General features: G+C 42.0%; 1 protein-coding gene and 1 long non-coding RNA gene across 3 annotated transcripts; one reads left to right on the top strand and one right to left on the bottom strand.

Moving 5' to 3' along the window:
- Positions 1 to 496: 496 nt before the first annotated feature.
- LOC109772334 (shewanella-like protein phosphatase 1) lies at positions 497 to 5,317 on the bottom strand. Of its 2 annotated transcripts, none has more exons than XM_020331013.4 (11): positions 4,928 to 5,317; positions 4,529 to 4,632; positions 3,366 to 3,479; positions 3,083 to 3,298; positions 2,696 to 2,831; positions 2,370 to 2,542; positions 2,155 to 2,246; positions 2,002 to 2,071; positions 1,584 to 1,685; positions 1,268 to 1,405; positions 497 to 886 (listed from the first exon to the last, which is right to left on the bottom strand). In XM_020331013.4, exons 1-9 carry the CDS (start codon positions 5,130 to 5,132, stop codon positions 1,599 to 1,601), a joined length of 1,197 nt encoding a protein of 398 aa, XP_020186602.1. In that variant the 5' UTR covers positions 5,133 to 5,317; the 3' UTR covers positions 497 to 886; positions 1,268 to 1,405; positions 1,584 to 1,598. The 2 variants fall into 2 exon arrangements, with proteins under 2 accessions (XP_020186602.1, XP_020186601.1); XM_020331012.4 differs by having other exon boundaries at positions 1,268 to 1,391.
- A 2,656-nt stretch (positions 5,318 to 7,973) lies between these two features.
- Positions 7,974 to 9,684, top strand: LOC120966291 (uncharacterized). The gene is made up of 2 exons (XR_005759719.3): positions 7,974 to 8,841; positions 9,006 to 9,684. It is a non-coding gene; the product is annotated as an uncharacterized lncRNA (long non-coding RNA).
- The last annotated feature ends 5,578 nt before the right edge of the window (positions 9,685 to 15,262 follow it).

Here is a 15,262-nt window from a genome sequence, read left to right as displayed (position 1 = left end):
CACAATTTCAATAACCATGTGGTTGCGTGGGTTTGCGATTGGGGGTTCACTGCAGATGGAAGGACAATCATGTGCGATGGGGTCACCATCCCACACGTTTGCCGTGGATGAATTGTGTGCAGTGACACGGACAATCACATACAATTGGCTCAACAGAACATGTGCGATTGTACATCCATCCCACACGATTCATTACAAAGAAAACATGTGTGTCAGTGTCGTGCATCGCATATGGTTGGCATTGCACAATTGTGTGTGTTATACTGATTCATCACACACGATGTTTTAATGGTAGAACATGTGCGTTATTTGGTCTATTGCGCACTTTGATTCAATCGTTTGTGTTATGGTTGTCCATTGCACATGGTTTGTTTTTCTGGATCGTGTCGAACGTAATTTTTGCATAATTTAATCCATGCAATAAGCAAATTGGTCAGAATTTTAATTTGAACATAGACCCACAACATAATTCATATAAATCAAACATACCCAAACATAACAAATGTTCAACCACCATTGCATAGTTAATGGATATCACAATAGCACCGTAGCATACATATACAAGTGCCACCGTGGCAATACTCATTTGACATCTCAAATCTTTAACATCATGAGCATCATAGACATTAACATTCTAGGTGAAGGCCAGCCGGGTTGTTGGCGAAGCAGAAGAAGCGAAATGCCCATACTGTGCTCTCCTCCATGCGTATGGCACACACAACTTTACCCCAATTCCTATGGATGAGTGCCCGGCTGTCCTTCGCCTTCTTGATGAACACTTGAAGATGATAACAGTGTTGTTGCTCATGATTTATTATTATGTTCCTTCCTCATGAGCAAGCCGATACATTGCGATGTAAGACTGAGTGAACAGTCCTGGAAAGTACTGAAAAAGAAAATATTCAGATATTTGTTGTCCACGCCCTCCCTTACCCCCACCCCCTTCTGTGCATACGAAGGTGCAGAAAAACCCAAACCTTGGGTGCTGAATACATCAAACTTTAAATATCACTCTGTTTTCTGCATTTGCTTTAAGATATAGCATGATCACTTTCATGTATTCTGGAGTTGTTCTTCCTAATTGTAACTTACACACACAGGTTTTACATGGTGGATTCAATCATTGAATTCAAATTAGCTACTTTGGAAGACCATATATTTCAGTAGGGGCATAGAATGAAAAGTAATTTCAAGTTTGTGAAGCTAGATGATTGAATCACATACGTTCAAAGAGGTATGCTGTTTTGTCAACAGAAAATGTACTAACCGTTATGGAAAGCCGGTTGGTTTCTTTTGATGTATATATGTCCTGAAGAATTTAGTCAACCGGGTGTCCACCCAAAACTGTCTTCTATAATATCTTTCCCAGTAAAATGCTGCCTGTTATATACCTGCAATAGCATACCTATTTCACTCATGAATTTTTCAGGCATGGCAAGCAATAAATAAAAATGAAATTTGTAGGTTTCCTGTAACAAATTATTGTCCCAATAAATAATAAAACTCTTATTTTCGCAGATTCTTCAAAGATGATTTACCCAGTTTTGAGGACTAAGAGGAGAGATGAATTTAAGAGTGCTTACATAAATTTCGAGCTTTCATAAATAGTCCAGCACTTCCATCTCATCGTATGAGTCCCTCTGGCCCTTTAGAACTCTTGGTCTGTCATTGACTATTTCTAGGACCTAGCCATTAGAGTTGAACATCAGACACCAAAAAATTGTTTTGTCCTAAATCCTTATCATTCAATAAGGAAAACACGTTTATGTGCATCAACATATGAAATTTTACTAGTCATGCAGGCTTAAATTTTCGAGAAATCAAGTCATTTCTTCATTAAAACTGGAAAAATATATAATGCGGCAGACCTACAACAATTAACCACACTATGGATTTAGCAAATTAATCCTAACGTAGCAAACACTAAATGTTTGTAGAAGAGCACAATACTTAGGACAAAACAAGGGATGTCATGAATTAGGCCAAAAGGAATAAATTTACCTCTGGTCTCGAATGCAGTACACCATAAGACATGCCCACATCAATACACCAAACTTTACCATCGCATTTGCTGGGAACAAAGAGACAGTCATCTATAGCTTATTTGAGAAAATATTGGTATCTTTTCTTTACCCAATTGAGAACAATGTATACCAGTTCACTCCACGAGTCTGGGGAGTGTGTCCGACGACCATTCCTTTAGCTCCAACAGATTTCAATGTTTGTTCAGCGATAATAGAAGATAGCTGAAACCAACAAAAATATTTGTATGATAATTATGTTAAGCACGTGACAACAGTTCTGTAACTAACAAACATTTTCCATGGTGAAAAATGAAACCATATGTTTAGTGGGTTGGATCTTCTCACATCCCAAGAGCGCCGCGTCCTTTCGACTGAATCTTGAGAGTACAAACGAGTCCATACTACACTGTCATATCCTCTGGTAGCCATGAAGGGGAGATTGGTATCATCGCTGTCTTCATTTGAACATTGCATCCAATTTGATACTTCCTTGTTGATGCGTTCGATCCCGTATTCAACTATGGAGTGGAAATGGACTTAGAATCTTAGATGACACAGACCAATTACAGAAATATGTGATATCAAGTGGAACATACTAGGTGCAGTTTTTTATATTAGAAGCAGAATTGTAAATGCTGAGCTCAAAACGCACAATCTCTTGAGCGACTCACCATGATGAGGAAGAAGGCCACCATGGCAAAACATCCAATCATTGACATTCAGGACAACAGGATGCCGTGCCAATTCGCAAGCTAATGGTCCACCTTGCTTAAAAAGTGATGCTCTTGCAGCGAACCCTTTATTTTTCTGTATCGGCATTTGGAGGGAAATATCTCAGAAGCAGAAGAGAATACATCATTACCCATTTTTTCAAGGCTATTCATTGAATGAAATGCTGCTGGTTATTTCTTTTATTTTCATTTTGTTGTAGATTTGGGATGTACTTACCGATGTAGTAAAATTGGAAATGTACGTATAACAATATGAACATTGTATATCCGAATGTGGTTAATTGAACAAGCTCAGTCATTATTCATTGACAGTCAATGCTTTGTTACCTTGACAAAGTTCAAAGGAAGCCAGTCACCATTAGGCGACACCCGATATTCTTCCTTCCACCTTTGAGAAACATTAACCCAGTTGAGGAAAGCATCATCCCACTCGCCATCAAATTCCTCCAAGTATTCCAGGAAGCGTATACACTCATCAAATGATCCTGGATCGACGTACCGGAAATCGCCTTCCACATTCATTGTTTCATGATTTCCGTTTACCTAACATTTTCTCGTAAGTATTACAATGTTGTAGAGTACTTAGAAGGACATGATGTAATGGTCAAACCTGAAACACAGCACCGCCTTGAGATTTTGCTTGCACATTGAGTGAACTCAACAGGGACAGTATTGCGATTTCATCTTCTCCGCGGTCAAGGATATCCCCAACTTGAACCAGAACCTGTACACAAGCACATCACACACATTTTGTGAAATAAAATAAAAACAAGCACATCACACATTTGTCTAAAAGGTTCAATTTTTAAACACACTCCACCTGAGAGCAGTAGAGAACACAGACACAGTATGCTAAAGTAGTGCTTGGTTCGGTTTTAAGCCTGACTACGAAACCGTCAATATTGGTCATACACTTTCCAAAACCGCTTAAATCCTTGTCTGATTTTAATAATGTTTTGTATTTCTTGCCTTTCAAAAATATTAAAAGTTTCCTGTAGTAGGAAAATGCAATGAAACAGTAACCTGCATAACGTCATCCCAAAATATGAATATTTGTATCCAGTGAGAAAAAAGAGACATTCAGTTATCTCTTGCGTTTTTTGTATGGAATGAGAATGATCATATTGGTATGGGAAATTACTATAACAGGATTTTCCTGGAACCTTTGATAGGCAAACAAGGCCCCAAAACCTTATCCGCTACGGTGGTTTTGGACCTCCGAAGTTTCGACAAATTTGAAAGTGTTAATGAAAGCAAGAACTGCTATGGAATGAGAACTTGCAAAGATTCATTAATAAATATGATTATCTGTGTCATAAAAAATGCAAAAGTAATCTTTATCTATTGTCGTTTTTTCTGCACACACAGAAGTCATAGTGTCTGTGGGTTACACTTTCAGAGCATTCCCTATATTTATGTTTTCTTACAGTTTCGAGAAACCCCAAAATGCAGAACCATTAACCAAAAGTGGGCTAGAGTTCAGGATAAACGGTTGTAGAACATTCAGAATCAAATATAAATACAAACTTAAGGATTCTAGTCTAACCAAGCACCACAATTCATGATTCAGAATGGACCAACAAGACCATTGTCTACTAAAAAAAAGGTAAAATCCAAAGATGCCCTACATTTTGGCAAGTAGGTTACCAAGGCTATTATTCTACAAGAAAGCGCTATCTAGTCAATCCCTAAGAAGAACCTAGAAATGGAAATTTCAAAAAAGAAACGGATAATAAATAAAACTTGAAATGTGTGGTGTAAACGTAGAAGTACCGTCTGCCCGCCTGTCCACACATGACAATCTGATTCCGCGCTCAGGACACCGGCCATCACCAGAGCAGCTCTCGTTTGGTGGAGATCACCATGGAGGTCCCCAACTGCAACGCAAAGTTCATGTTCAGATGATGACGCTGTGAAAGATAAATTCCTCATGACCGTGTCACTCTTCTTCTTTTCTATTGGCAAAATTTCCCACCAAGTTAATTAACCAAAGAGATGATCGAGCACATGTGTGATCAGGCAGGATACTGGCAAGCACAAGCATGCAGTTACAAATGGCTCGGCGCTTGGCCGTTGAACGGATACGCAGAGCTGTCTATTTCTTCAGAATCAGAAAGAAAGAAAAAAGAGAGAGAGAGAGAGAGAAAAGCGAACAGACGATAGTATACGCACCAGCGACAATGCGGCGGCCGGGGGCGGAGACGAACGTGGGCGGATCCCCGGAGACGATGATCGGTCCGCCGGCTGCCGCCGCGGCACGGCAGGAGAAGGAGCCGCCGTCTCTGTGCTGCCTGCTAGGACAGACGACAGAGGTCGAGGGGCTCAAGCCGGAAATGGCCGCCGTGCGCAGCCGCAGCCTGAAAGGAAGGACGGCCATGTCGCAGCAGGTGGCGGCGGCTCCGTGTACGTGGCTGCCAGTCGGCCAGGTGAGCTAGAGAGAGAGCCGAGAAGATGAGCGTGTGCGTGCGTACGCTGTAAAAAGTGTGGAGTGAAAGGGCTCCGCGGCTCGTCCATGATCTTCTTCTCAGCCAGTCATTTGCGGATGACTGTCTTCGTTCGGCCGCCACAGCGCGTCTCGGAGTCTCGGCCTCTCGGCTCGGGCCTCGGGGTGGTGCCGGCCTGGGCCACGAAGCCACACACCCTCTCTCTCGATGTCTCATGGGCTTCTCCTCTCAGTTTCTCCCTGAGTAAAAAAACTGAGGGCCTCTTTGATTCGCCGGATTTGTAAAATGCAGAAATCTCTACTTTTTTTTTACTTAAAAAGAATGTAAAGATTCTTGCGTCAACTTTTCTTTCTACCACCTTTTCGTCCGCCCTCCCATTCTTCACCATTTTTTATGGTAAACTCTAATACCGACCAGTCATCTTTGATAATCCTTTTAATAAAAGTTGGCGCGGGGAACCCCTTTGATTAAAAAACAACTTTGATAATCCAACAAATAGAAATAAATTCATGGTCTGTAAAAAAATAAATCTTGATATATTTGCTTGCTTAAAAAATAAGTAAGGTTCATTTTCCTACCACACCAGCCTTTTGCGTCTGATTTCGTCCGCCCTCCTTTCTCCGCCAATTTTTTTCATAAGGCATAAATGAGGTTTAGTCGTGATGACTCCTGGCCTACGGTTCCCCGAGACATGTTTTCGTTTTGGATCCTTCTCGCCCCACCACTCAAAACCTCTAGCACTTTCCTCTCATGACCTGAATCTAGCGACACCATAGCCCTGCCACACACGCCCCACCCAAACCTCTTAGCAACCACCACAGGGTGAAGCGCGTGGTGAGAAGGCGCTCGACCTCCTCTTAGTGGCAGCCAAAATCCAGTGTAACCTTTTTGCTATTGTAATTTTTCAAAAAATGTTGATAGCATACGAAAATAATGTTTGTGTCCTTAAAATATCGCGGGCTTAGAAAAAATATGGGAAATTTAAAAAATGGTATAAAATGTAAAAACTGTTCGTGCAATTCAAAACATTGTTTCGTACCATTCAAAAATATTAAAATTTTAAAAAATCATACGTCTCAAAAATATATTTCCGTCATTCAAAAAATTATCAATGTAAAGAGTTCCATATCATTCAAAAAATGTTTCAATGTTTATTTTAAAATATTTAAAGCGCATTCACAAAAATGATCACAACATTTATTTTAAAAAGTAAATTTGTGAGCTTATTTAACAAAATGTTAATAATTTATTTCAAAAAAATTAAAGTGTATAAAAATAATTTAGATGGAAACGAAAAAGTTACATTGTGTATGAAATAAGTTGACGTCCAAAGATATATATCAACAAAATCGTTTATTCAAAAAATGTCAAACGTGTTTAAAAAATGTTCGTGCAATTCAAAACATTGTTTCCTACCATTCAAAATAATAATAAAATTTAGAAAAAGCATGCATTTCAAAAATATGTTTATGTCATTTAAAAAATTATGAATGTAAAAAAGTTCCATATCATTCAAAAAAACAATGTTTATTTGAAAAATATATAAAATATATTCACAAAAAATGATCAGAACATTTATTAAAAAAATACTTTTTGTGAGTGTATTTAAAAAATGTTAATTATGTATTTTAAGAAATTATTTAAAGTGTATACAAATATTTGACTTGTATACAAAAAATGTACAATGTGTATGAAATAAGTTGGAATCCAAAGATTTATTTCATAAAAATCATGTATTCAAAAAATGTTAAATGTTTTAAAAATTGATTGTGATGTATACAAAAGTGTACAACGTGTATGAAAAAAATTATATATGTGTTGAAATGAAGGAAAAATAAAAATGAAAATCCGAATTAAACCGGTGAAACTAGGGGAAAAAACAAAGAAAATCAAAGACCAAAGAAAAAAGCGAAGCAAAGAGTGAAAAACAAAAAAAGGCACAAAAAAACTAATAAAACAATGAAAACCAAAAAAGAATAAAAGCGCTCATGCATAGGCAGCTAGCCTCGAGTAAGAGGCAAGTTGGAGCTACGTCTCGCAATAAGCGAGACATAGCTCCCGCCCTTCGCCACCGCACGTGTCGAGGTCTCGGCCTCTCGGTGCCGGCCTGGGCCACAAACTCTCTCTCTCTCTCTCTCAATGGGCTTCTCCTTTCTTTTTCTCTCCTTGCAACATACGGGCTTTCTCAGGAATCCCGAGTAAGAAAATTGAGGGCCTTTTTTATTCGTCGGATGTGTGAAATGCAAAAATAGGGGGAAAACACAGATATGCAATGGCACGTCACCCAGAATTAGTGTGGATGGTTGATTATGCGCAAGAAAAAGATAGGATTTTTCACATGAAGGTCAGAGTGGATGGTAATTTTGTTATGGAACCTAGCAAAATGACTCCTAAGGAAAATGTTATATGAGAAGGGGGGGGGGCTTAAAAATCCAGATGGAGAAAGTACCATGTCTCATTGAGCCTCTGACTATAAAAATTTCTTTGTTAAGCCTTAAACTTTGTAAATTGTTTAACTTTAAGTCTACCATAGTTTTAGACTGCGGTATAAATGTAAGCTAGGAATTTATAATCGTTCATTTTACAGGTTCCCAATCTGCAGCATGCCTTGCGTTCGCGATTTTTTTCTACTTTTCGAAACTTTGACGGTGCAAAACCACCCTAAGAACCAAGACCCATGCATGGAGATGCTAAAAAGTAAGAAATGAAAACAAATCATTTCTATTAAAGGGGATCGAACATCGTGATGGTTCGACCTCCCGGCCTGGTTCCACCACCTCTCCTGCTCACGTACGACAACCATCCTCCCCCTCGCACGATCCCTCGCGTGAAAAAAAATCGCCAAAGAAAACCAACGTTCCAAGCCAAAGAAAAGCTAGGGAAAAAAGTCCCCACGTTCTCCACCTTCTCCATCCCTCCCCCACATGCCGATCTTTCCCAGGCCTTTCTCTCCCAAATCCCGAACCATCCCGTCTCCGTCCACCCAGATCTGCTCTCTCGACGTCGCACCTCAAGGGTCTCCTCTCTCTCTCTCTCTCTCTCTCTCTCCGGCAACCGCGGGGGGACGCGCCGGCGCAGCCGTCCAAGCATGCCCGCCTGGACACCTCGTTGGGATTCGTCTGTGGGCTCGACCTAGGGCGCCACTACTCTCACAGCCATGGGGCACGCGTCTTCTCCAACCTGCATGCTCTCGCAGGGAGCCTGGCTGTGGACATGTCATCGTGATGACGCTGGGGTCGTACATCATGGTCGCCGCCCCTGTCACATCCATGGCGACGACGGGGGTGCCGGTCGAGCTACCGATTCCACCCGACGGACGAGGAGCTAGAGGTCGACCCGTACCTGCCGCCACTCTCCCACGTCTGCAATCGTGATGGCCAATGGCGCTTGGTCCGCACGGCACGACACGCGTGTCCGGGAAGACCAACACGTGCAACGACCACATCCTCGACAACGCCCCTGGGTGCTACCTGAACAAGCTTCTCACATGGATCTATCTCTTTTCCTTTTTGCTTTGAGGTTGTGCTTGTCCGTGAAAATATATGGTTGATTGATGAACTTTGTCTTCGTGTCTGTTTCAGATCCTTAACGTCTTAAAAGACACGTCAGTCGGTCTGGATGTGCATCTCTCTAATCTCTGAGGTATAAAAAATTGCATCTTGTTCAAGCTCCCATGTATTATATAACAATTTATCCTTAATAGATGATAACCTACTGTACAGTACAGAAATATTATATTAATACATTGGAGTTCAATGAATGAATTGTGGCTAATGCAATTGCTAATTCATTGGCTTTGATTATAGCTAGCTAACTCCATGCCGACGACCAACTATGTGCGGATGCCACATCCAGGACAGGTGCGCTCCTGGAAGCAGCTCGACGTTGCCCTAGGCTTTACATTCTGGTAATGTGAATATCCATCTGCCTCCTCTGCTCAGAGTCATTGATCTGAAACCCTGAAGTTTATAGTAAGTTCACCCTCTACTGTTGTCGCAAGCATCATACAATTAAAATAGGTAAATAGTACAACAAGTGGTTCGGTTCATAGTGGGATCCGGTATGTCATGCTCCTTCTACGAACAACAAAGACAATGCAGCGACAATTAATCAGAGCTGCTGGTGAATAATATGACTACAGAGAGTTGAGATGTCACTAATGGCTTCACCTATGAGCTATGAGTTGTCAAGGCTATATTATTTATCATTTATTTCATGTAATATTGATCATGATTATAGCAACAGAGAATACTTCCATGTAGTTGTCTGAATATGGCATGAAAGCCAAGTGTAAGGGCAAAATTTAAGATTCCCTTGTATCATTAGAAAAATCATTGTCTCACTTTTTTGGACTGTATTTTGTTTTTCATTCTTTGAACTTTTTTTAAATTTGGCTAGATGCATACCTGAAGTAGATTGTATTAGGCTGCATGTGCATTCCACATGTTTGATACTGATGAAATCAGAGATCCGATGATTAGATAATTCTTATCTAGCTCGCAATCCCCAACAATGGACTTAATACTACTTGCATAACAACTACACTTTGGTGTGCACTCAAGTAACTAAACTCTTATTCATTTCTTTTTCCTCACCAACTTAACACAAGGGAGTTCCTTTTTTATTTACAATGAATCAGATATTAAGTAGTGTTTTTTTCTGCCTCAGATGCTACAACAAATCATCTCAAACATGCTAACATTTTCTGATCCAACTTCCGAGCTTGTGTTTGGAATTAGACTATATAAGTGTGCTTGATACATATTATTATTTCTGAAAGGAACATGTTCATCATCAAAGCAACAGATTATAGGCATACGTTCTTGGTAAATTAATAGCAGTATTATTCTTTCTCTATACCTTGTTTTATTAGAGAAGCAGTTGAGATGTTCTACTGAGACTAATGCATTGCATGTTTTGTGTGTTTCAACCAGAGGCCAAAAGCCCAAAACCACTTTAAAAATATGTATTGAGCTCTGAAACTATGATACTTGTAAACAATGTTTGTGCATCTCCTTTGAACACTTACTTTTTCTTGACTCTTGTTTTTTGTTGTTCTGCAACCAACTTCAAGGGTGAAATGAGATAATATAGAGCATTAGATCTGCTGATTTTATGTCAATTACTGCAATATCTGCCATATAATTTCCAGTCACTTTTGTTCTTCTCAGACCTGCCATTTACACATCTCCTAAGAGTGGGATCAACACAATTTTTAGTTTGCGTTTTGTTTGGAATTTCCATTTTTTGTTACCCTATTGAGATACATCTCCTAGATCATTTGTATTTGTTAGCACATTAGTTTTGGACGAATTATAAGAGAACCTGAAGATAAAATTGTTAACATAACTTGCAGAACCAAAGAAACACATGGCATTTATATTTGTCGCCGTTTCTAATGTCGCATCAAGAGAGCATGGGTTGCCGCATCAAGTTCCTCTGTTGCATGTACCATATCGTTCAAGAAGTGAGAAAAACTCTGGAATTACATAGTACTCCCTCCGTCCGGGTTTATTAGGCCTCTTAGCATCACAAGCATGTCCTATTTTATAAGGCCTCGCTTTGGAAAGGTGCATGCATGCAACCATTGGTTAGTTGCATTGAAAGCCATTGTTGTTGGTGTCATGGCTGGAAAATTAATACACTTCATGTGTGCTTTTTCATTGGCTGCATGCAGTGAGAGAGTGCATTGGGAGTGGAATAGAAGAATTAATGTGAGCAAATTACTATGTGTCTTGGTCTAAGAGAAGTTGTCTTTAGGCCTAATAAACCCGGACGGAGGAAGTACCATTGTAAGGGATGGTTACCACGTCCATCTACATAAGATAAACATGAGCTAGATCAATCTCTATCACTTTCTGAAATTTGAAACAACTTGTTGAAAAAATATAGTTTCAATGTTACATTTCTCTATATGCTCAAAAGTAAGCATGGCTCTCCTAGACATGAATTTTGCAGTGTTTGCTCTTCATTTTCATAAGCCTAACTATTTTTTTGTGTAGATATTAATTACACTCCGTTCTTGAAAAGAGAGCGTGATATTTGTTTTGCTAACAACCTAAGACCAAGGGCTAAGCATGCAGCATTGCACTTTATTTTACCCTTGATTAGTTACTACACTACCTATATTGTGTTAGAGCATCTCCAATAGACGCGCGGTTGTGCGGCCTGCTAAATTTTTTTGCAGCACGGAAATAACGTTTTAGCGCGCTGGACTGGTGTTTTGCTTACCAGAAGCGCAAAAACACGGTGCCCAATCCGGCGGCCCCACCTGCAGCAGCCCAGATTTTGTAGGGCGCGAGCGGGCGTACCAAATAAGCAGCGCGCGATGCCATTTTCCCCAGTGCGCTGAATCTACTTTGCCGCGCGCGGGATTTTAGCGCGTCTGCTGGAGTGCCAGTTTCGATCGCACGCGCAATATAGTCGTTTTTTAAGCGCGTGGCTAATCTTGCACGTTTGCTGGACATGCTCTTATATTCTATCCTCATGGCCATATAATATGAACTACTGTTGATACGTAAGTACACAGTGCACGTTTGTTTGCTATCGTGATGCATTGGGTTGCTCTTCATTTTGCAGTACGAACATGATTAGCTTCAACATCTCAGATCATGAAAGAGGCGTGACTAACCTCTTACATGTGATTTTTTTTCCATTACAAAACTCCCATCTCACAATAGTGATGGATATATGTTTTCCCAAAAGTCAAAATGACATGGCATGACAAGATTCATTGTTTGGTAGAATAGTTACTATTGCATTAGAGTGCTACCTATGAATAAGATGAACCATGTTGGATAAGCTTACTCACGTGATACTTGTGTGCTTGTATACGTCTATTTACTTCTTATATAAATGGAAAGCACAAAGCTTTAAGTACAAGTACCAATTTATATTGTGATTTACAAGTAGGATGCAATACAAGCTAATTGTCAATAGCGACTGCATGGAGGTGGTTGAGATCATGCAGGGTGGAGGAAACTCTATTAGCCAAGCGCGATGATTTATGAAGAGTGCACTTTTCTTGACAGAGGTTTTATTCAATTTAATCTTTGTGTTTAGTCCTAAATAAATCAATAGAGTGGCTCAAACTTCAACTTCTAATGCAGAGGGACATCATCATGTTTGGTATGAGGATATGCATGACTTAAATATTGATCTGATAGCTGATGTAACTATTTATACCAATGAATAAAGTTTTCATAATGTTTTCCCATAAAAAGGAATGGGCGTTAGAAAAAGATACCAACATTTAGAAGTTGCACACTGATTGCACACCGAACATAATGGGATATATAGTGGATTTCAGTTGCAAATCCATATCATGTGGGGGAGGTGACATGACGGAGGTGACATAACGGCGGGTAGCATAATATTATTAGTTTCTCTATGTATCCGCTTGTTCTCTCGTAGCAACGCACGGGCAGTCAACTAGTCCTATGTAGTGTGCCTATAAGAACGAATGACATCCGTTGGATCATTTAAATCGGATGGCTCACGGTTCAAACATGTTAATTTGTAATAAATGGAGCCGTTGGATCATAGCAGTGCGTGGAGAATCATGTAATTTGAAATAAAGACTACTGTAAATAAAAATTTCCCTACTAATGCAAGGAGGACCATCCGCTCCGTCGTTTTCAGCGAGTGGCCGCGGGGCCCAGCAAGGCGGAGACATGGGCGACCCACATAGGAGCATCGGAGGAGCCGCGTCGCTCTCCGGTGGCCCGAAAGCGACGTTCAGCTGCACAGCACCGGCACCCGCGCGTGGGCCAGTGAAAGGCTCGTAAAAGAGCAGGACGCGCGGCAAGGCAATCAGTGGAGGCAGAGAGACGACGTCTGTTCCTTCCTGCTCCTCCATACACGTACGTGGCGTGTTCCCGTACGAATGCGTCTGCCGTTTCTTTATGTCGACAGGCTGACTGACAGAGATCCATCTTCAGAGGGCTTTTTTTTTCTAAATAATGAGAACGTGTCTTAGTTCCGGTAACCCTCTCCAGAGGCCATGAAGGCCACGTAGACATCGATTTCACACAAATAAAAAGACAACGGAACGGGACCCTATCTCATAGGTACAAAAATGACAGTTTTTTGACATATTTTCTTTTCTTTGTTAGCACAGGAGTGAGTCTACGTGTGCACGCATACCTTCTCATCACACATCCGGTTGTGTTTGTGTGTCCTCTTAAGACATGTCTATTTTTTTAGAAAAAAAAGAATAGCATTGGTCATCCAGCGATGCACACAGCCATATATTCGAGGCCGAACAACATCGGTCCGGATAAAAGCAAAGAGAAAAATCGAGGCCACACGCCTCGTGACAGTAACTCAGCCACTAACCCTATGATACAAAACGATATCAAAACGAAAAACACACAACTCCTAGGCCATGTCTTCGAAGGAATCGCCGCATGTGCACCAACGATAACGAGTCCAACATAAGGTTGAACTTCGGATTCTCATCCCCGAAGCCAAGCTTCAATCCACCACCTTCAGCAAGGGCGCCACAAAGACGCGCGTCGACATAACCTAATCAGAGATCTTGTGTTTCCACCGGACTGCATAAAGTCGTCGTTGAAGCCGTATGTACCATCATCCCTTATCAGGCTACCGATGCCTCGATAACAGGATACCTATGGAGAAGACATCAGAAGACAGACGTCCCATACCGCCATTGTCGCACCACCTTCGATTTAGCAGCAGCAGGCTAGACATGACACCTCTGCTAGAGTCACCGTGTAGCACGTGCCGGTAGCAGGCATGACTTGTCGCCTCTGCACGTGACGTCGTGCGTGGCATCCACCGGCGGCACATTCGCCGAGGCCTCACCGTCGGCGACAGGAACTACCCGATGACTCCGAAAGAGACGCATGTGTCACCTTTCGGGCTGCACCAAACCCGATCTGTTGATGGAGGGGACGTCCCATACCGTTGCCAGCCTCGGAAAGGTCGTCACCACCTTGAGATCCGGACTCCAAGATGCCCACACTACCACGGAGTCCGTCTCATCGAAGAAGAGGGGTCGCCGCCCCGATCCCGGGCGCTATAGGGAGCACCCACCATCACGCCAGCCGTTTGTCGTCGCCCATACAATGGCAACCGCCGCTGCGATCCCACATCAAGCTTCGTAGACGCCGGAGGAAGCTCCGACCACCACGCGTGTCCTACGACGTCCCTGGGAACGGGATCCCGAGATCCACCGCCACCGACGCCGCACAAGGATCCATCAGCTGGCCTGTTGTCCTTGACAGAGAGGACGCCGCCACCGCCATGACCGGAGCCACCGCTCCGGGGATCATGCGTCATCGATCGACCGCATCCCCTCCTGATCCACCCTCCCCACGAATCCCCCGGAGCAGAGCCGAGCCGCCGGGATGGACAATCGCCAGAGGATGATCTAGCACCGCCCGTCCCTCTAGACAGCCGAGCTACAGCCAAGATCCCCGCCGTCCGCATCACGAGTAGCGCACGTCTCTGGGGACGACGAGGGGGAAGAGAAGGGGGCACCCTGGAGGGGCGAGACGAGGGCGTACGAGGGGCGGACGAGGGGTTACGAGAGACGCGGATTTGAAAGTAGATTCACTTTCAATCATCCAAAATTGAAAAACCTCGCTTGCATGTGAAAGAGAATACACATATTTGAATCCTTAGGGCATCTCCAATGGGAGACGCGAGCAGCTGCGCTTATGATGGAAAAAAACAAATATCCCAGAAATTTAGCGCTTACCTTCCAACGGCAGACGCTAATAGCGGGTGATTAGCGATCGCCTGCACAAACTGTTTCAACTCACATGGACAAAGAAAAAAAAGGCTAGCGCTCGCCTCCAGCTTTGGCGCCGATGCTGGGTTAGACGTCAAGATTTGTCGATCTAACTGTCGATTGGGCAGGGTACTAATCATGGCGCTCACTCCTAGCGCCTACCATTGTACGTGCCCTTGGAATTTGAGTCGTGCCATCACGGGTGGATATTTTCTTTTAGAAGTGTCTACGATTTAGTTCAATAGCTATTTCTTAGTCAATATTGGTAACCGTTTGATCAAAACATTTTTATATATTTTGTGTTTT

This window comes from Aegilops tauschii, chromosome 6 (genome assembly GCF_002575655.3).
Source record: "Aegilops tauschii subsp. strangulata cultivar AL8/78 chromosome 6, Aet v6.0, whole genome shotgun sequence".
Taxonomy (NCBI): Eukaryota; Viridiplantae; Streptophyta; class Magnoliopsida; order Poales; family Poaceae; genus Aegilops; species Aegilops tauschii.
This window is presented reverse-complemented; position numbering and strand designations above follow the sequence as displayed.